The sequence below is a fragment of the Hevea brasiliensis genome, chromosome 18 (assembly GCF_030052815.1).
Source record: "Hevea brasiliensis isolate MT/VB/25A 57/8 chromosome 18, ASM3005281v1, whole genome shotgun sequence".
Lineage (NCBI taxonomy): Eukaryota > Viridiplantae > Streptophyta > Magnoliopsida > Malpighiales > Euphorbiaceae > Hevea > Hevea brasiliensis.
Window position 1 is genome coordinate 41,441,283 of NC_079510.1, and position 22,670 is coordinate 41,463,952.

Sequence of the window (22,670 nt, forward strand, 5' to 3'; positions counted from 1 at the left end):
AAAGGAAAAGAATTGACAAAGATGAAACCTATATGAGATATTTTGTTGTTTATGTTGGGGATAGTAAGATGTGGAGCTAGGCGCAAAAAAAAAAAAATCTCAATAGATGTATTTATATTTAATTTTTATTTATTTCTCTAAATATCTATAAAAAATAAATAAATATAATAGATATTTATTTTTTATTAATTGGCCCCTCAAATTTTATATTGGTCCATAATAATTATAATTTATACATTATGATTTAAATTTAAATATTAAAATTGTTTGGTTTTCATTAAATAAGTATAAAAGTTCAATTAAAATTAATTATTCAAATTTTTATATTTACAAATTAAAATTATTTTTTCTTAGTTTTGCTCCCTCTCTTGGTATGAGCGAAAAAAAAAAAAAAAAAAATATATATATATATATATATATATATATATATATATATATATATATATATATATTTTCTCTATTTTGCTTTCTCTCCTTTTTTTTATTCAAATTCAATATACTAACATATTTACTTTATTGTTTTACAAATCTCTATTTTTTTAACGTCTACTTAATTTTAATGATTATTTTTTTAATCTTATGTTTTTATGAATTTTATATGAGGATTTTAATATAATACTTTGATACTAACTTATTTTTATTTTTTACAATAATGTAATTATATTATGAAGTTATATAATAATAAAAATAAAATTTTAAAATATTTTATTTATTATAGAGATTTTATTTTAACTTTTTTTTGAATTGATAAAAAATTCTTATAGTTTGCTATTTTGTTATTTCTATTTACACATATTTTTTATATATTGTATATGTATGTTTGAGAGTAATTTTATTAATGTACTTGACTTAACTCCTAATAAAAATTTTCTGATTCTGCGCTCTGAGGTAGTGACAGTTCTAATTTTTTTTTTAATTCAGTTTAAAATTTTAACTAAATTGATTTAATTAAAATTAAAATTAAATTCAAATTGTTCAATTCACTTTATGTTAAAATTATTTAAAAAATTAATCATTAAATTTGATAAAATCAAATTATAACCAAAATCGAGATTGAGACTGCAATGAAGAGGTACCTTCTAGTTTATAAAACATTGAAGTTTTTTTTTTTAATCAGAATAAAACATTGAAATTAATAGAGACTTATAACTACAATCAAACCTTAAGCAGTATAAGAAAGAAAAGGCTTTTAATCACGGATTTTTCTTAAAAAAAAATAAATAAATTCTCGCACAATTTTTTTTAATATAATTTTTATTTTTTTAATATATTTTTATTAAATTAAAAATATGAGAATTGAAAAAATTGAATTAAATTTTTATAAAATTTTACTTTCAAAACAGGGAGAAGAAGAATGAATTTTCATTTATGAGATTGAAATGATTGAAGTTTGGATGTTTATGGATGCGATATACCTCACACATGTTTAAACTTAAACCACAAACTTAAAAATGTCTCATAGAAGTGCGACCATTTCATTTTCAATGGAAAAAGCAATTGTGGATACCTCACATTTGCTTTCACTTGAAAAGCACCTACATAATTTATTTTGGAGAATTTAGTCATCAAGATTTTTAGTTTATTACTTACTAGAAAGCCACAAAAGCAAAGCTACTTAGATTCTAATATTAAAGTATCTCTTATATTCATTTTACATTCAAACAAGATTAATCGTTTCTTTTCTGTCAGAAATGCAATATAAAAATTTCTGTATCAGGAATACATAATATTTCCTCTACCATCAATGAGAATTCATGAATGACTGAATGTATATATAATCAGAATCACAAATCTACAAATAAGTTTGCCAATCAATATAAATATATCCAAAAGAATGGCCAGGTGAGTCTCAGAAATAATCTCAACTTAACTAAATAAATATGGATTTTTTTCCCCTCATGTTTGGTCTGATACAAGTGACTGAATAGCACTAGAAAGCTTTGTAACAGCCACAACAAGATTGGCCATTCCTTCACGATTCACTTCATTTCTTGTCTCTTCAAGCTGAAGCCTACGTTGTTCGAACTCCATCAGTTCTTGATGTCGCTTGTCTTTATTCTCTTCGCAGTTTCTGATTGTTTGGGCTAAGATAGAAGCGCTGTGCTTGATGCTTGCACCTATGTTCCGAACTTTCCTTCGTTTTGTGCCAGTGTCAAGTTTATCGCTTGATTCTGTCGCCGATGATTCTGATCCTTCTACAGGGACAAAGAAAATAATCATATACAACCTAACAGGTCTTGAATTTCTAATGCCTTGTATCACGAAACAGACAAAAATGGTGAATCAATTATGTCTATTTAAAATCAACATTACAAATAACAATAAATGATATTGCACCTTCAAATTACCCAAGTGGATGAGTCGGTCACTTGGATGACCAACCCACGAGTTTCCAGCTGACATATGGTTTGAATAAAAATCCATCGATCGAGAAATTTTGATTCCAAAATGCTCGACCGATTAAGAGAATCTCAACTCAAGGTGAATTCTGATGACGATTATCATTTAGACTCCTAGTTTTATTTCAGCTACGCTCTTACTTTAGCATGAATCTAACTGATGTCTATATAAAGGGACTGTCAAATATATCTAATCTATCTTATTTGATTTCATTCACTCTCTTTTAGATCTTTTTACTGTCTTAAACATTATGAAAACTAAGTCATCGAATGTTCTCATTTATTTAATACATCCACACCCGAAAACATCGCCAGACAACATCAATATAAGTAAAAAATGTTGTGCTACTGATGTTTGATGAGTTAATATTAATAAAGAATTCTATCAGAAAAAAGATTGTTGATCCATTTAGAATTTTGCTTTTGATGATCAATTAACCTAGCCTAATCAACTCACTAAATTTATCTTTCATGTCAAAAGTATGGAGAAAGGGGATCCAAGAAGTGGTGGAATATTTACAAGTAGTACAAAAATGAAGGGCAGGAGAACAGAATCCCATGAACTTTTGGCAAGAGCTAGTACATTTTTTAGAGGAGTACAACTTGTGAGAACTGAAAAGATCAGTCTTGGGTAGCATGTGGCCATAGGCTTGCAGCCAGTAGACAGTGCACAGTAAATTCACGAATACACTTTGCAGTAGTGAGTCAGTACCACAAGATTTTGACTTGACGATTAGTATATAAAATAAATGCATACATTTTCATTTAGAATGCTAAAAATTTTTCTTTCCTTTTTCAGCTTTTAATTTCTTTTTTTTTTTTCTTCTCGATAACAAAGAATATGGAGATAACAGTAGGGCAGATTTAAAGGCTAGCGCGGTCAATGAGTTGAGGGTACTTTTAAGGCATCTATATTTTATTGAAGAGCACAGGATCACCATTGTAGAGAATGATGAGCAAGTGTTGAGTAGAGAATGGCCTGCATGATTGCTCTCAACCTTGGTTTCTTTAAATTTTATTAAAAAAAGTAAATAAATAAAACCAATGTCGGCTCACCTAAGCTAATTAATTATTACATTGAAGATCAACTAATGTACTTAATATTTCATAATTATCTGTAATTAATTATTATCAATGGCACATTTATTTCCAATATATATTAAAAAAATGAAATAAAATTGATAAATTGAATAGTTCTCCTGATTTATGAATTTTAAGAAATTTTGACGTAAAAAAGAAAATAAAAATGAAATTAGCCACAGAAAAGGAATAATATACACAGTAATATTATTAAATACAGTGGCAGAGAGTTTTCAAACTGCAAGTTTGACCAAAATAATGTTATAACACAAAGGCAGAACAAACAAAAAAGTTCTCACTTGGGACTGACACTGACATTGTAACAATACTACTATACTGCAAAAAAAAAAAAAAAAAGTAGTACCTGAAACCTCCGGGAGATCCATCACCAGCTCCGGCGGAGCCTCCCGAATAGTCACCGGAGTTGGAGAAGCAGAAACAGCAGCTGAAATTTGCTGTTGCTGTTGCTGTTGCTGTTGCTGTTGTGAAGCAGGTATGTTTTGTTGTGTATTGTGGTATCTTCTTTGAACTACTTCATTAAGAGCTTCAAAAACTTCGAGGGACATATTGGAAGGAAGATTATAGAACTTGCGCTGCTGCCTTTCCATGGTCCAGTAGGAAGGGAAGGAATCAGAAGCGTTGGATCTTGACTGATACTCTCGGACTTTCTTATAGTCGCGGAGGAGATTATCCCACTTGTCATTGCATTGGTTCTGGCTGCGGAAGCATCCATGGGCCCAGCAGTAGTTTTCCACCCATTTCCAACGGAGCTCACCGGGTTTTGATGTTGAAGGGGCGGAGGGTCTGGAGCGGCGCTCGTCGTCCAGTTTCTTGGCGGTGATCAGGGTTAGGGTTTCTTGGATTGTCCAGTTGCCTTTGCGGTATTCGCGGTTGGTGGGGAGAAGTGAGGGTGGCTGTGGTTGGGGTTGTGGTTGTGGTTGTGGTTGTGGCGGTGGTGGTATGGGTGGAAGTGTTTGTGTGATTGGGGTTGGAGGCTGGGACATAAGGTATAACTAGGCGTATATGAAGAAGAAGAAAGAATTGGAGTATATGAAGAAGAAGAAAGAATTGAAGGAAGGAGCAGACACGACAGGGTGATAGTGAGTGGTATTGTTGTTTTGTGGGATTACAAATGAGAGATGGTGGTGATGGTGGTGGTGGTGGTGGTAGCGGTGGTGGGTGGTAGTGGGGAAGGGCTGAATTTTGTTGCTTAGTTTGTCACAGAAACAGAGACAGGAAAAGGGGTTGTTTCCTTTTCCTCTTTCATCATTCAGATTATTTTTGCATTTTGCGATGAGGGTCGTCGATATAAATTAAATTTGAAAGTATAATAACTTATAAATTAAAATTTTAAATCTCAACGTCAAGTAATTGGCCTTTAATCAACTAAAAAAAAATAAAAATTAATAAAAAAATACAACATAAAATTAAAAATTCTAAAAACCCCTTCTCTAAGCTTTTGATAAAATTTAATAATAATTATGAAAAAAGACCTAAACCATAAGCAAAGTGAGGGACTGAGACCAATTTTCCATCCAAGATATATCAAGCACTGAATAGTGAATCCCCATGGAAAATTTTCTGTCTCGGAAATTAACTGGTTTAGAATCGGACTAAACTAGTCATATTTGTATTTGAATCGATCAAAATTGAATTAAAATGGTCTGGTTTGATTCAGAATAAATTGAATTTTTTATTTTAAAAAAATAAAATATTAAATTTAAACTGGATTAAATCGAATCAAAATTAAAATTGAAATTGAAATCTTAGTATGATATGACTATAGATCAGATTCACCTTTTTTATGAACCAAAATCAGCCCAATAACCGGGTCTATTTATGGGTTAGAATACAACTACTCAAGTCCCACCCACACATACTCCCTCACCAGGGATGGCAACGAATCAAGTTTTTGTGAGTACCCGATCCGATCGAATTCTAATAGGACAAGTTTAGGTATTATATTGGGACGGGTTCGTGTTTGAAAAATAATAAATTGGATATTTGTTATCCGAATCTATTTATATAAATACTTAATTAAATATAGAATATATATTTTTTATAATAATATTTATAAATATTTATATATTTTATTTTATATAAAATGAAATTTAAATATTTTGTGAAATTATTAAATTTTTAAAATATAAATTATTAATTAAAATAATTTTTTATACAAAATATTAATTAAAATATATAAAATTAAACGGGTTCAAATTTTTTCTGAGTTTATAATAATCGAGTTTGGGACAGATTTAGATATTTGAGAATAAATTTTAATTAAATTTAAGATGAATTTAAATTTTAATAATATTAATCAGATTTGAATTCGGATGAGTGATTTTCGGATACCCTACCCTTCACCTTTGCTCTCTGCAATGCCTCTTCACTTTCCCATCTTATTAATCATGACTCTAACACTTGTTTGAATCATAATTGTTTACATATATTTTTGTGTAAGTGCATAATTAGTAAGAGTAAAATCACATAAATGTTCATCGACTCATTTCAATAATTTCATTTTTACCAACAATGTAAATGTATCATAAAGATGATGTTATCCCACATTGAATAAATGGGTTATAAGTGGAAATGTGTAGGCTACTACACAAATCATTTGGTTTTGTGTAATAGGCCCATTTCTTTCTTATAATACCACAAGTTAATTGGTTTTATGGCTTCCTACGTCAGTGGGTTACGGATTTGTAAAAGGGCTTGAACTATTAAAATAAGTGGAGTTAATAATTTTTAACTGAGTGATTTAATTAAAATTGAAATTTATTTGGATCAATTTGTAGTTAGAGACGAAGTAAAAATACTCGAGTAATCAACAAACTACAATATTGAAGAGTTAGATCATAACTTAACAATAACTATGTAAATAATTTAGATTAATCATTTTGAATCGAATTTTTTAAGTGTTAAAGTAGTTTTGCATCTTTTTCTTATTGTTTTCTGAATTGCAAGGTGTGTAAATAATGGTGATCTGTGTACAGAAAAAGGAAGGTCTTTTGTTGAGAAAATTATTGTATATTCCCAGAATGCCATGTCAGCAGACTGAGTTAGTACTCTTGACTAATAAAAATATAACACATATCATATGTTCAATGAAAAATTAGAAAGAGAAAAATAGTTGGCTCGGTGAGGAAGAGAGGTTATACACTTTTCAAAAATTCTCATAAGGAACAATAACGTCAACCGTGAAAACTGAGTTTACCGCCTAAAATAGCCATTTTCCCATGGAAATTTCTGAGAAGAAGATTGCCCACGAATGATCAACTTCAGCATATTGTTCTGAACCATTAGTTAGAGTGCAAATCTTGTAGGAAGGCTAAAAATATTACTCATACTTTCTTTTCTTGCCCGGTAGCTGGGCAAGTATGGCTACTATCGCCTTTGATACTGTCGCCTTTGACGTTATGTTCGGATCATCTTCAAGGCAATGCCACTATGGACCTTTGGTGTGAACTAGTAGCTCATCTTCAAAATTCCAATGATCTCCTCCATGACCTAAGACTTCTTGGTTTTATTCTGTGAAGCTTAGGGAAATCTAAAAACAATTTGATTTTTTTAAATCAGTCCTCTACTCCTCAGGAAATTGTTTTGTTGGCTTTGAAAATGTTGCATGATTATTCTATAATAAACCAACTGATCAACTTATCTCCAAATCATATGACAACTCTCCCTCAAATTTGGTCTCCTTTTCTGTATGGTTTCGTCAAAATCAATTTTGATGGTGCTATGGATAAAACTAACAAGATGGGTTCTATTGCAGTTTTAGTTAGAGACTCAAATAGCTCAATCCGTAGTTGGTCTTGCGGGCAATACCCAGGTATTGTTGATCCCTTAACTCTGGAGGTGCTTGCTTGTCGAGGGGCTATCTTTCTTGCCCAATCCTAAGGTTTCTCTGCTTGTAAGAGATTCCCTATTTGTAATTCAAGCTATTCGACAGCCCTCCAGTGGGCCTTTATCCATAGCTGGTTTGATAAATGATGTAATTCAGCTTGCTATTTCTTTCACTATTTCCCTGTTTTCTCATGTCAATGGGACAAAAAATATAGCAGCACACACTTTAGCTAGGAAATGCTTGCTAGATAATTCCTTTTTACTTAATCTTTTGACACAAAATATGCTTGTAACCTCTTATTTACCCTTATAGGGTATGCAATGAAACTACCTTTGAAAAAAAATATATATATATATGATTCAGTAACTCAGGTTTTCGAATAGCCTATGAGCGTAATTATATTTAATGGTTCAGCTATGAGATTCATTTAGTTAGTTTAATCACTATAAGACTCACTCAATAAAAGGAAAGAATCTTAATTAAAGATAAACAATTTTGGTAGGATTGCTAAATATAGCAATGTTTATAATTATGCACTATAAATAAAAATATAATCCTATATTTATGCTAGCTAATAATATCCATATAATAACTTAATTGACTTACCATAATCAATAATTATATGTATCCTATATATAAAGAGATTAGATCATCTATAGAGGTACGTTCTTTCTCCATGATCAATCTAATACTCTATTTTCTCATATTTGCTCTAACTTGAGTGTCGAAGGGTTCTTACCGGGTCCATACTCAGTGAACCTCTTATCCATTTATTTTCTATTTTACAAGTCCATACTCACAAGTAATTTCCATGGACCGCAACAGTGTTGTCCGTGGGAATCGACACAAGAAGCTATGTGTAACGGTCAGGCTCCAACCACTAGAGAAATTGTCCGCTTTAGCCAAAAGCCTCACGGTTTTGTCCCATAGATGAAATGGAGAACTTCCCAGGAGGTCACCCATCGCCGTAGCTCCGGCTCGTTTAACTTCTTTGCATTTCATTTCCTAAATTTTTTCTTAATTATTCTTGTCATTACTTGGGTTATTTATGACTCCTCACTCTAATTTACATATAGTTTCAGATATTTTAGCTATTCAAACAGACATTGATCACCGGAACAATAGAACGTACGGACTATTTAAAATGAGGATATTACAATTCTTTCCCTCTAACAAAAATTTCGTCCTCGAAATTTAGCTAACATAAGTAGTCGAGGAACTGCTATCTCCTTGCTTCTCTACTTTTTCGTGTTGCCTCTTCATTGTCTGGACCTAACTCTTCTTGAGCCTCCATAGCATATAGCCTCCTCTGAGGGCAATCCTTTAGAAAATGGTCCATGGCCCCACATCTATAACAAGCTCCAGTCAACCCCCTACATTCACCTTTATGCCACTTGTTACAATGACCACATTTTTTGGGGTAGAACTTCCCACTTTCATTCCCAGTGTACTCACTACTGGTGTCTCGCTATTTACCTGTTTAAAAATTTCATATAAATTTTCAATAAAATAATATATAATCTCATCATCATTATCCCTCACGCAATTCTTGCAACTAACATTCATACGATACCAACTGCTAGAGGAATTATCCACTTTGGTCATAAGTCTCACAGTTTTGTCCCATAGGTAGAATGAAGAACTTCCCAGGAGGTCACCCATCCTAGGATTTCTCTCAAGCGAGTACGCTTAACCCTCGAGTTCTTCCAACTCTCGAGGCCATTCCACCAAAAGGCGTATCTAGTGATTAGTTTCCCTATTTTATATATCATTACTTTTTGAACCCAAGACTATCTCCTTGCTTTGCAGAAGTGAGATTTGCTTATGGGACCTTTCTCCCCCCCCCCCCCCCCCTCTCTTTAGGACTCAACGTCCTCGCTGAGGTTTGCCCCACCATCGTCTAAGAGGACACGTGAGTGGCTCTGATACTAATTGTAACGGTCAGGCTCCAACCATTAGAAAAATTATTCGCTTTGGCCGTGACTCTTACGGTTTTGTCCCATAGGTGGAATGGAGAACTTCCCAGGAGGTCACTCATTGTCGTAGCTCCGACTTGTTTAACTTTTTTGCATTTCATTTCCTAAATTTTTCCTTAATTTTTCTTGTCATTATTTGAGTTATTTATGACTCCTCACTCTAATTTAAATATAGTTTCAGATATTCTGGCTGTCCGAATAGATATTAGTCACTGGAACAGTAGAATGTACGGACTATATAAAGTAAGGATGTCACACTATGTCTCTTCCTTATATTCTTTATATTATGAGCTCAAATGAGAGATGAACCAAGTGAGAGGATGGCTTGTGGTTGGCAACAACTCAGCCAAAAAATTTTATTATGCTAAAAAATTTTTAAATTTACTTAGATACAATCTAAAAAATTTATTTAAAGTCACGAGTTTTGTTTTAAATTTGCCAAAGAGCTTTATATCCTATTGGATAGCTTATGGTTTGCAACAACTCAGCCAAAAAAATTTTTATTGTGCTGAAGAAATTTTTAAATTTACTTAGGTATAATCTAAAAAATCTATTTACAGTCACATGAGTTTTATTTTAAATTTACCAGAGAGCTTTATATCCTATTGGATGATCAATCAATGACATTCTTTTTGAAGTAAGTATAAATACTTGATCATTGCAATACTCTTTCTTTTTTACTATTATGTGCCTATACATAACCCATCTACTTTAGGTGATATTTTTATATTCTATTTTACAAAGATTTGACATTAAAAAAAATCACATTTTCAATTACTATGGAGTATTTTTAATAGTTTAAATATCGACGGGAGATCATTGTGAAGTTCCAAGACTTTCAAAATATTTGATCTTATAAAAATTCTTATTTAATAATTTTTGTTTATTTTACAAAATTTTCAATGTTTCTATGGTAAGGAAATAGTTTTGATTTATGCTAATAGGTATAAAAGAGCAACATTTAATAAGTCATCGCTGCACCTTCAGTTTTGTATTTTGGGCCATTGCTGTATTTTGTTGAAAATTACCTATAATGCTTCTAATTAACAGTATATGAGTTTTAGTCAATTTTTTTGATATAGAATTCTATTATTGTTAAAATTAAATTCATTGCTTGACTTTAAACGAATAGAAATTATAATTGTATTTTAGTTTGATGGGACTTGAAAAAATTATATAATTCTAAAAATTAATTTTTAGAATTATTTGGGGGCAAAAGCATAAGCTCCATTCAATTAAATTATAGTTCAAGTTTGTCTTCAAAATAAATGGTAATTGGAAACACATGAAATTATTTTAAAATTTATCGCTCTAATTTCCATGATCTACTGTTGCTTTTGATTTCTATTTAGCTCCTACTTATTATATTACAGAATTTAGATGTGATTAAAATTAAAATTCAATTTATAATCATGTATAGATGAATATATGTTTATGAATAACACATCACTCTCAAATATTCTTTAAACATTAAGGCTTTTATTTTTTGATCAAAATCAATTGATAAATCTCCTGGAAATGTACATTATACATTCCATTTATAATGCTATGTATTAAGAAATCGTGGATAAGTTTATATCATGCTTTACATGGATTATCTTCATAAAAATACTAGTACAAGCATTATTTTTGCAGATAAATTTCAAAGGGTACTTAGCCCATCCACGGCGATAATCTACCAGACTAAATAAACTGAGGGTGCTTAGTCCACTCACGGTGGTAGTTGAATATGCTAAATAAATTGAGGGTGCTTAGCCCATCCATGACGATAGTTCGCTAGGCTAAATAAACTAAGAGTGCTTAGCTCATACACGACGATAGTACGCCAGGGCTAAAAAACAAAAGTGCTTAGCATGCTCAAGGCAACAGTTCACCAGGCTAAACAAATGAAAGTGTAAGCCCACCTAAGGCGATATTCCATCATTATCAAGTTTAAGGTGATAGTCTACACTTCAAAAATTGTAAGGTAATAGCCAAAACTTTATTGTCTAAGTATAACGAGCCTAAAGATTCATACTAAAAGGGGGGACTAATAATATAGCTCCACAACATATATATATATATATATATATATATATATATATATATATATATATATATATATATATATATATATATATATATATGTATGTGTGTGTGTGTGTGTGTGACCTAGTAACTCAGGTTTTCAGATAGCCCATGAGTTTAATTATATTTAATAGTTCAACCGTGAGATTCGTTTGATCCGATCAATCACTATAAGACCCACTCAATAAAAGGAAAGAATTTTAATTAAAGATAAATAATCTTGTTAGTATTGCTAAATATAGCAATGCCTATAATTATATACTATAAATAGAAATATAATCATATAATTATGTTAGCTAATAATATTTATATAATTATATAATTGACTTACCATAACTAATCATTGTCTGTATAAAGAGATTAGATAATCTATGTAGGTACATTCTTTCTCCCTGATCAATCTAATACACTATTTTCTTATATTAACTATAACTTGAGTGTTTAAGGAGATTTTAATTTCCCCTTCTGTTGGTGGAGATTTTAACAGGAGAGTTATCTACTTGTTTGTGTGATTGTTTGGAAAGATAGAATCTGGATAGCTTAGGAACGGAGAAGCTTGTGAAGATTAGGGAGAGAGAATCGCCATTCTTGAGGTTAGGGTTGTGTGATATATCGATTCAGTTTTGAATTGTATTGAAATAATAATAAAAAAAATTCAATTAAAAAATTAACATTAATCGAATTGAAGGTTGAATTGAATCAAATAAAAAATTTTCTATTCGTTTCTATTTACCCATTTGGGCCCTTTTAATTTTATAGTTTTATTTTTTAAGCCTATTATAAATTTTATATATTACATAAAAACTTATAAAATTAAAAAATATATAAATTAGACAAATTGACTGGTTTTAAATTTTTTTTAAATAATTAAATCAAACTAAAAATTAAACACTATAAAAAATATAAATTGAATCAAATTAAATTAAAAAAAAAAAACTAAAATAGTTGGATTTAATTTTTTTTAATTATAATCGATTTTACCCACCTTGAGGTTAATCAATCATTAAAATTTTCTATTTTCGTTATTCAATTCCTAGAACGACAAGATTTAAAAATAAAATATAAAGCTATGTAGATATTTTAATAATTATTCAATATTAAAATTAATGCTATTAATCAGTTTTTTCATTTTATTTTATTTTAGGAAGAGTTTATTCATTTTATGTTTTTATTAAAAAGGGTTTAACGTGTTCAAAATAATTGTTTGGGGACTCAATTAAAAATTATAGTGAAAATATGAAAAGCTTGACAACTTAAAATTGAGTTTTTTCTTTTTTTAAAAAATTAGAAGATGATAGAATAAAAGGAGGAATGATAGGATAGGATAACAAGTAGCGGAATCATTACACCGACTGCTCTGAATACAACACCGCGTATTAACGTATGGCATCAACTATCAGGGAACATCACGTGGCAACCATATACAGAGAGACATTGTACGGTGTCGCTTTTTCCTTCTACTCATTATTACACACCCATTTTTCAGTGGATTTTCTTTTTCAATTTCTCTTTTACAAATCTTTCCTTTTTTAAAAAAAAATTGTAAAACAGTGAGATTAAATCCCATTTTACGATTTTTTTTTTCTTTAAATTTTAGAAAAATAATTAATTTTGAACCTATAATCTTGATAAATAATTATTTATCATAAATAATTAACTTGTATGTATATATACCTAGATATTCCCTCAATCCCTTCATATCTAATCCCATTTAAAAAAAATAATAATAATAAAAGCACTACTTAATTCCTTGATTTTAATAAAATCATGTATTTTAATAAAATCATGTATTTTGTAAATTTTGTTAATTAAATTTTATATTTCTTTCTCTTAAAAATAAAACTGAAATGAGAATAAAAAATAAAAATATAAAAATAAATTAATATATTTTTTAAAATTAAGAATTAAATAATTAATTTTATTAAAATAATAAGATTAAAAAAATCTTAATTTTTAGCATAAATAAATTAAAAAATAAAGGTATGAATTAATGAGAAAATAATGAGTTGCAGAGACAAAGAATCAGACAATAATATGATTAAAATAAACAGAGCATCCAGAGTATTAGAAAACTGTATGCACCACTGGAATACTATAATGTCTAAGCATTAAATAACCTTGAGTGCATAAACAGCTACAGATTCACAGAACATAGTGAAACAGGGAGAATTTACATAACAAATAAACCAAGGTACGGCTTAACGGTTCTAAGAGGCACTGGTCTCGACAAGCAAGCAAAAGTGAAGAAAACAAGGATGCAGGCAACTCTTAATCAAAATTCTTCAAAAGCCATTTAAGGTCCATTTTCATTCCCATGCAACTGAGATCATAGAGTTGGCCAGTCCTGACTCTCCAAAAGACAATTTACTGTCATAATCCAGACTCTTTGCTCCTGGGATTGCCTGGGTCAAGCGAAATGGCCTGCCAGTTTCCTCTAGCTGGGAATAGCAGAATGACCACAGCAGCTGCAGAAAAGAAGTCCTAAAGTTAAGAAACTTGTGCAAGACAACAGTTAAATTTGTTTCACTGCTCTAGTTTAGTAGATGACATGAATATATCTCCAGAAATATACAATGCAATAAGACTAGCTAGCATGCCAGCACATTCTAGACGGCTTCAACTATAGTCAGTTTTATGGGTAACTACATCGAAGTAGTGAGTTCCATCCGTTAGTTTAGGTTGGAGACTTTATTCACTAAGAACTCACAAATAGTGGTAAACAGAACACAAATGGATGGCTCCAAGTCTTTCCAATAGATGGAGTCAAAGTTCTGATAAAAGTTCATCCAGGGGAGCATTTTGGTTGCTGGTAGGGCTGTGCACAGTTTCGAACCGAACTTATTTTGATACTTCAATTCAGTATTGGTTATCCACTAAGAACTGAACCGTATCAATAAGAACCAAACACAAAATTAAATTTACACATGTTTTTCTATGATTTTTTTAGATGTATTATATACTTTCAAAATATATATATATATATATATTTATATTTATATTTATATTTATTGTATAATTATAGACTAAATATAATCTAATATTTTATTTTATTTTTCTACCTTTTCTCAATAATTTTTGTTATAAATACATTAAATACTTTATAATTCTTAATTATAAGTTTACTATTTTATATATATAAGTGCACTATTTATATATATGCTTAACTTATAATTATATTTGTATCTTATAGTTAAAAATTACATAATTAATAAATAGCTAAAATGAATATTATATAATATAATTGTATTACTATATTATATAATATGCTTACTCTTAAATTATATATGCACTATATAGTTAAAAATATTATATAATTTAGAAATAGTTAAAAGATATATTATATGATATATTATGAATTAATAACTCACTTCAAAATTTAAATGCTAATTCAAATACGATTTTTTTATGAAAATAATTTCATAAAATTGCATTGAGCTGAACCGAAACTGTATCGAAATTTTAATTTAATTTCGATTCTTAAGCAGATCTCAAACCACAACTAAAATTGGAATCGTACACCACTAGTTGCTGGAATTAAACATTTTCATTAGCAATCACTTTCCTAGGAAAGCAACATTCCAAGAAAGTAAGTGTTCAATTCACCTTTTGGGTGCAGCTGATTGCGGATAGACACACAAATAGATAAACTAGAGTGTTTAACAAACTTAAAAACATAGAACTGATAGCTGATGGGTAACTGATATGATATTTATCAACTACAGTTTGTATCAGCTCTATTTTTAGAGTTGTTTCTGATCAATTTGATTTTATTTTTTATTTAGACCATATTATCATTTTTCATGTAACTCAAAAATTAATATTATTAATATTTTTATCTTTTTTTATTTATAATCTTAATATCTTAATTAGAGCATTAAAATTTTGTTAAAATATTTTTTTATTAATAACATAAAATATAAAATATTCATTTATTATAAAAAAATATGTTTTGTACATCTAAAAACTTAAAATTAATTATAAGTTTTTTCTTTATTAACAATAATAATTACTTTATTATTTTATAACTACATTTTTACAGTTATTTAATTATTTTTTAAGGAATTTAATTATTTTCTTATTTCAATAATAAAATAAATGATATAATATAATAAATCAATAATTATATATTTATTTTAATAATGTAATAAATGATATAATATATTAAATTAATAATTATATATTTAATTTAATAAAAAAATAAATAATATAATATAATAAATTCATAATTTTATATTTATTTCAATAATAAAATAAATTATATAATATATACCCTTATTAGTCATTTAACATATCAACAGTGATAGCTAAACATAGTTTTACCAAATATTTAACATAAATAAACTATCATCAGTTACCAGCTATCAGCTAACAGTTATCAATTGTATCTAACAATTAAACCAAACAGGCCCTAAAACAAAATAAATTACCATAATACTCCAAATCTAAATATATAATTATTATTAAGAAAATGTTAAACAAATATCATATATTTTGTTTAGGATATATGATTAAAAATTAAAATTCAAAACATAAAAAAAGAGACAAATTATTAAAAATCAACTAAGAGGCTAGAAACTCAAAAAACCGACTTATCATCTAGAAACTTATCGATAGAGTTTGTAGAAAAGATATATATATTAAAAATTTCCCACCCCAATTGTAGAGAAGATTTATTATATAATTGTTATTTTGTAAATATTATTATACAAGAGGATATCTATGTCCATTTGTATTTTTTAATTTCCCATCCTTTGAGATGGGAAAGTACTTTCCCCTGTGCATGGAAAATAGAGTTGGGATCCACAGATTTAGGAATTGAGCTTTCCTAAGAATGTAACATTCCCATAAAAACCAAACACTAGACATTTACATTCGTGGTCACTTTCCTGGCAGATTTTGGCAACAAAACACCTCCCAAGAAAGAAATGAGAAAAGGGGAAAAACATGACCAGCACTATTTGAACAAGATCTCAAACGAACTTGAACTCAATGACAAATAAGGGTTAAATAAAAAAAAGGATCAATTCCCAGCACTCAAGCCATTCCCCAGTACATGTTGTAAGACTTTAACAAAATAAACAAATATGCATTTTATTAACCATACAAAGAAAAAAATATAGGCTATCATGTCATCCAATAGTACACAAATGTTAAAAGGGCGTAACAGAATATAAGGACAAGTAACATATGTTTTCTTACCTGTATTGGATCAGATTTTAGGAAATTTCTCTGAACCCTACGTCCATCAGGAAGACGAAGTCCAACCCTGCAAAGAATGCTCCTGTCACCCTTGGGTTCTTCAGGCAGTGGTGGATATGTGGGTTTCTTAGTTGAGCATGATTCTTCCTCCTTTTCAGCAGTAGTTGCATCTTTATTGTCAGAAGCAACTATATTTGAGTCTTTCACGCCCTCCATAGAAGCAGCCAATGCCCGTAGCATTTCCTCGTCTTCTTCATTAGTTTCAACTGAGGATGCTACAGACAATGAATTTATATTGCTACCAGGACCACGCATAGTGACAGAGAATGATAACAGAGACACAAAGAGAGGAGGGGGTTGGGTGTGGGGAGAGGTGAGAACACACGAGAACATCTGTGGTCCAGCAGACACATCCACATGCACATGTGTGCAGAATGCATAATTGAAATGTCAAGGTCTAAAAGTACAAAAGCATCTGATTTCCACTCATTACTAGAATTTCTTACTTCCTTTCAGCAGAGAAAAAAGCACCAGGTACAAATCATAATGAGTGATCAGAGAATATACAAGGAACACATGGAAGATTACCATAAACAGTGGGATGTATGCATTATAGTCTTGAGATAGAAAATTATGAAGAAAGGTACAGAAATAAGAGGACTGAGAAAACACCTCCAAGAAAAGAAAAGGGGGCAAGAAGGAATATCACAAAACAAGCATGTATTCCTCAAACAAGTCAAATATTTTAAATAAATTAATATTTCAACAATGAATTATGAGAAAATAACTAGGTTACAAAAATATCAACTCCCTACATAAGAAACTCTCTATTATAATTCTAAGCAGAAAAGTAATAAACAAACCAAAACAACAGCTAGGTAAACTTTTCCTTTGACTAAATTTTCACCTTACTTTTGCATACACATTGTTATCAATTTTGACCCTAAGTTACCAAATTGAACATAACCATGCAATTGAAAACCTAACACTTTCATTGCTCAAATCTCCCAATTGTCATAAGCACACAATGTACCTCAGGATGAGGTTAGTCAACAAATAGGAAGCAGAGCATCAATGATAATATAAGAATACGTGAATATGCATAAAATGACCTGTTTGCAATTTTCCACTCCATCTAACACATCAGAGTTGAAGAAACATGGCATAACTTACCTTTGCTTTTCTGTGGAGCCTGAGAACTTCCCCTTGGGCGCTTATGTGATAGAGTTGCATAGTGATCCCTCGGGCCACCATCCATGAATGGTACTAGATCCTATAATTGGAAATATGATTACTCAAATCAGCAAAGAAACAACTTAAAAATTTAAGACCCTTTCCCAGGATCACATAATCATGCAAATAAGGTCCCCCAAAAAAAATACATCAATGTAACACATACCTCTAGCAAACTCTCAGGCTGTATCATTCCACTCCATGCACGCATCTTTTGTCCCGTTATTGGGTCAATGACAAGCACCACAGGAATAGAGTCCAATTTGTAATATGTGCAGACTTTCCTCCCCTCACTTGTATCATCATATACCTATGTCCATGGACCAAAGTCAGAAAGTGGTAATGCTAAAATATTTACCAACACCAAAAACATTGATCCAGACTTTCAAAAGCTTAAAGACTACCACAATCATGACCATATATAATAACTTATTATAACAGCCATTAATGAATTGTTTTTTTTTTTTTTGGGCACATAAGCCTTCTCTTATTCTAACTCTTAGCAAATAAACATAGATACCGATACTGAAGCACGATACCAACCTGCCAAAAGATAAAATTAGTACTGATGGTTTGAGCAACAGCTTCATTTGCCCATGTATCCCGATTAAGCTTCAGAAAGAAAGGCATACAGCATCAGAAGTGAGACTAAAAACATTTTTTAAACATGATGAAATATTTAAAATCACATGGAGACATATTCAAAAGCTACCATATGAGAGCTGAACTCCTTTGTGGATTGTATATTCACCAGGAGCCATTTGTCCTGAACAGAAGCAGCACCTTTTGCCTGTATTTCAACATCCCAGAATTTCCAATAAAATAAGCTTAAAAAGGTATAAAAAAAAATTGTCAGAAAAAATTTTGAGACAAAATAAACCAGAAGAAACTCCCTTGCCTTTTCAAATGAACCATGAAACATTAGATGAAATGGAGGACGGTACAAAGAAGCAAGATTATCTCGAGGGTTTTCTGCTGTAGATGTGGCACCTTGGTCTGATTCCCAAACTCCTGGACGTCTCATTTCCTCATCAAAGTTGCGAAATGCAACCAATGAACTGGTTTCATTAGGAGGATAACCTATCCTCGATGTTCTATGTGAACAGAAGAAGCATTGCAGATTTAGTTTCATTCATTTAATAAATGTGTAAATTACTGAGCATGCACAGCAAAGTTTCTAAATATATGATCAAACAAAAAACATAGAGGATAACAGGATGCAGAAACATTACAGATGAACAATGTTTCATGCCAAAACGACTGAGAAATACATTCTATATGCAATAGCATTTCAATTAGTATTCATTCTACCAAATCCAGTTGACATAAGCAAATTAAAGAAGGAAACCAAAAACATAAAGCAGAAATAATACATTCTCTGTTTAAATTGAAAAGGAAGAGAATCCATTTGAAACTCAGCATAACACAGAACAGCAACAATTTCAAAAGGCCATCAGAAACTTATGTCACTGAAATGCAACCAAAAAGAAAATAATTCAGTTACTTCAACTCCATCAGCTCACCTTATATTATGCAGCATGTACTCTTTAAAAGAAATGCAATACAAGAATATATATATATATATATATATATATTAAATAATTGAGTGATATTCCAATTTAACTATCTGTAAATGAGATACAGTGACATATTGCTATTTTACCACCCTTCAAAGGTCTAACAACATAACTTGGAGAAAATACGGAAAAAAATTATCAAAGAAAAGACGACAAAAATACAAATAGACAAACTGCAATTCAAATAGCATCTGATCAAAATATATAAGATATATCCATTTAAGTATGAGTTAAAGCCAGGGAAGAAAGTGTCACAGTGTTGAGCAAATCTTTTAACTACAAGAGTTAAAAGTCGATATCTTATCTACTCTTCCTTTCCTATTTGATATCATGCTTCCATAAGAACTGAAGAGAAAATACAAAATCATTAAAGTGAAAATAAAACATTTGAAAGTGTGTGGATAACATACCTATAAAACATTGCATCATCATAAAGAGTATCCCTCACAACTGGCAAAGGAGGGCGCACTTCCTCTCCACCATCTTGTCCAACATTTACAGTTTCATTTTCCTGGCCCTTCAATCCACTGAATCAAGGTATGACAAGCGGTTACAAAATAAGAAATAAATAAAACCAATGTATTTGAAGACCAAACAAGTCAAAAATTAAAGTACATTCCAACACACCCAGTATTTTCATCTGCCCAGGTATTAGCATTTTCTGTTGGTGGAGAATGTGATACAGATGCAACTGGCCCAGCTTCATTGCCTACATAAAATAACTGAAGAGCTTCCTCAAGTTTCCAACTGGTGGCCTGTTCCATTCCAACTTACCAGCATTAAGTTTCATACAAGAACACAGTAAATAGGTGGTGAAAACTCAATACTCAAAGTTCCCACACTAAGATCCTATGAGAACACTAGTAAAAAGATGCTTTACAGGTGAAAGCACATATGCATAATCCAACAGCATTAAATCTAGATGAAAACGAGAATTAAAAAAGAATTTTCATTAACACATCAATGAAACCAAACATCAAGCATTAGAATAGATATTTAATCAATATTATTGCTCAATGCAGACAACCTGGCATCTAACCCGCCTGACTTCTCAATCTTGGACATGTATTAATAACTTCAGTAAACACCAGCTCATTAAAAGTGCAATACTTAAGGCTTGTGTAAGCAACAACATTTGTGATCTTACCGCTACTCTAGATAAAAGCGAGCTGGAAAACCCATTGTGCAATCACTAAAACAACGAAACACGCTACCCAGCACCCAATACTTCGTTCGCAACAAAAAGAACACACTTTTACAATACCCAATAAAAATAGAAAGCAGAAAATTTTAATATTCTATTGACCTCAACACGCCCATCTAAACTTAGACACGCTCATAACAAATCACAGATTCAGCAAAAAAGTAACAAATTTAGACAACCAAAATACACAAATAAACACATATTTCTAATTGTGTACGAATATATAGGCACCTGGAGGAACTGAATAGCAGTCTCGGCGGTTTGGCCAACGGCGATCTCAAGGAAGGAAGAGACCATGCCCTGCTTATCATTGCTGGACAACATTCCCTCCATAGCTAAAAATAATCCCCAAATCCAAACCCTAAATATCAGATAAAAAGGACGAAACGTAGCTCTAATGAACTGCCAATTTCAAATTCGTAGAGAGAAAATCAGCTGATATCTAGGGTTAGATAGAGAAATTGTGTTGAGAGGTGAAGAAAGGAAAAAGTACAAAGAATATTGCAGAGCGGTTCTCTTGTTTTATAATTTTCGGCTAAGCCAAAACCAAAAGATATTTGAAAAAAACTCGCTTTCGGTGTATACTGTATGTATTCCAAGCCTGTACGGCGCATACGAATCGTTTTCCTCTTACTGCAAGTAAAGGCTATTTTTGTAATTTTATTCCCTTCTTCTCTAAGGATTATGATGAAAAATAGTTTTGTTTAATAAATACGATGAAAAATAGTTAAATAGCCAAAACAAAAAAGTGTTTTTTTTAAGGTTAAATTATTATTTAATTTTTATATTTTAGTAAAAGTAATTATTTAATTTTATATTTAAAAAAAATATAATATTTAATTTCTGAATTTTACTTTTATTAAATTATTTAATTTCTTCATCAATTTTTTAATTAGTTAGTACTAACCAAACTAATATTTAATCTATTTATTTTATTAAAATTAATTAGTTAATTTTAATATTTTAAAAAAATACAAAATTAATATTTGTAATTTAATTTTATTAACTATTTAATCTTATAACTATTTTTTATACGTAGACTTCTCTAATTATTTCTTCTTTATTTCTCTTTTATTATTCTTTATTTCTCTCTCTACACTCACACTATTGTCTTCATTCTCTCTTTACTTTCATTTGTTGATAAAAATGATAAGTTGATTATATAAAAAAATTAATTAATTTTTTAAATTTTTAAATAATCAAGAAAAATTATTTCTGTGAAGAAAACACAAAAATGATATCTAAACAATTGAAAATTTAAAACAAAGGCAAATTTAAATTTAGTCTCCATATAATAAAATTTATATTTTTATTAAGAACATATTTTTTAAAATATGTTCTTTTACAGAATATATTTGTTTCACTAAAAAAAGGACTAAATAATAGTATTTTTCAAAATACATTATCAACTAATTATTTTCCTTAAAATAGAGTGACTAAATAAATGTTTGAATAGGATGAATAACGAAAAATTTGACAGAGAGACTAAATAGTTTAACAAAAATAAAATACAGTAACTAAATAGTATATTTTTTAAAATAAAAAGACTAAATAATTAATTTTGTTAAATAAATGAACTAAACAATAGTGTTTTCCTTTTTAAAAAAATTATTTAGTCTTTTTATTTTAATAAAATTAACTATTTAATTTTCTTATTTTGAAATATATTAATTAATCCTTTCGTTTGTTTTTTAGTTCCTTAATTCAGTTTGAATTAAGTTTTTTTTGCCAATACATTTAAAGTGAAGAGAAATTACAATTATAAAATTAAATAATTCAAAACTTAGAAAATAAATGATTCATATAGTTTTGTTTTAAAATTATAAGAATTGAATGAAATTCAAATTAACATCTAAAATTACCTAATAGATTAAAAAATAAATGGAATAAAACTATATAAACTAATTAAATATATTTTTTAAAATAAAAAGATTAAATAATTAATTTTATTAAAATAAAAATATTAAATAGTAATTTTCTCTTCTTTTAATTTATTCCTGACCAATGATCCGTTAAATTCCTTCTCTACAGTAAGTTGGAATTAGATTAATGGATATTTTGGTACTTTATATGTGAAATTTAAGCAAA

At 29.7% G+C, this 22,670-nt stretch overlaps 2 protein-coding genes across 3 annotated transcripts; both read right to left on the reverse strand.

Moving 5' to 3' along the window:
- Positions 1-1,751: 1,751 nt before the first annotated feature.
- Positions 1,752-4,522, reverse strand: LOC110673118 (trihelix transcription factor ASR3). The gene is made up of 2 exons (XM_021836156.2): positions 3,844-4,522; positions 1,752-2,195 (listed from the first exon to the last, which is right to left on the reverse strand). The coding sequence occupies exons 1-2, from the start codon at positions 4,481-4,483 to the stop codon at positions 1,897-1,899; spliced, it is 939 nt and encodes a 312-aa protein (XP_021691848.2). The 5' UTR covers positions 4,484-4,522; the 3' UTR covers positions 1,752-1,896.
- Positions 4,523-13,388: 8,866 nt separating this feature from the next.
- On the reverse strand, positions 13,389-21,137 carry LOC110673111 (plant UBX domain-containing protein 7). 2 transcript variants are annotated; one of them, XM_021836143.2, is made up of 10 exons: positions 20,814-21,137; positions 20,006-20,133; positions 19,789-19,905; positions 18,700-18,895; positions 18,514-18,591; positions 18,345-18,413; positions 17,968-18,111; positions 17,742-17,841; positions 16,569-16,834; positions 13,389-13,834 (listed from the first exon to the last, which is right to left on the reverse strand). In XM_021836143.2, exons 1-10 carry the CDS (start codon positions 20,913-20,915, stop codon positions 13,676-13,678), a joined length of 1,359 nt encoding a protein of 452 aa, XP_021691835.2. In that variant the 5' UTR covers positions 20,916-21,137; the 3' UTR covers positions 13,389-13,675. The 2 variants fall into 2 exon arrangements, with proteins under 2 accessions (XP_021691835.2, XP_021691834.2); XM_021836142.2 differs by having other exon boundaries at positions 16,569-16,843; positions 20,814-21,136.
- Between the last annotated feature and the right edge of the window lie 1,533 nt (positions 21,138-22,670).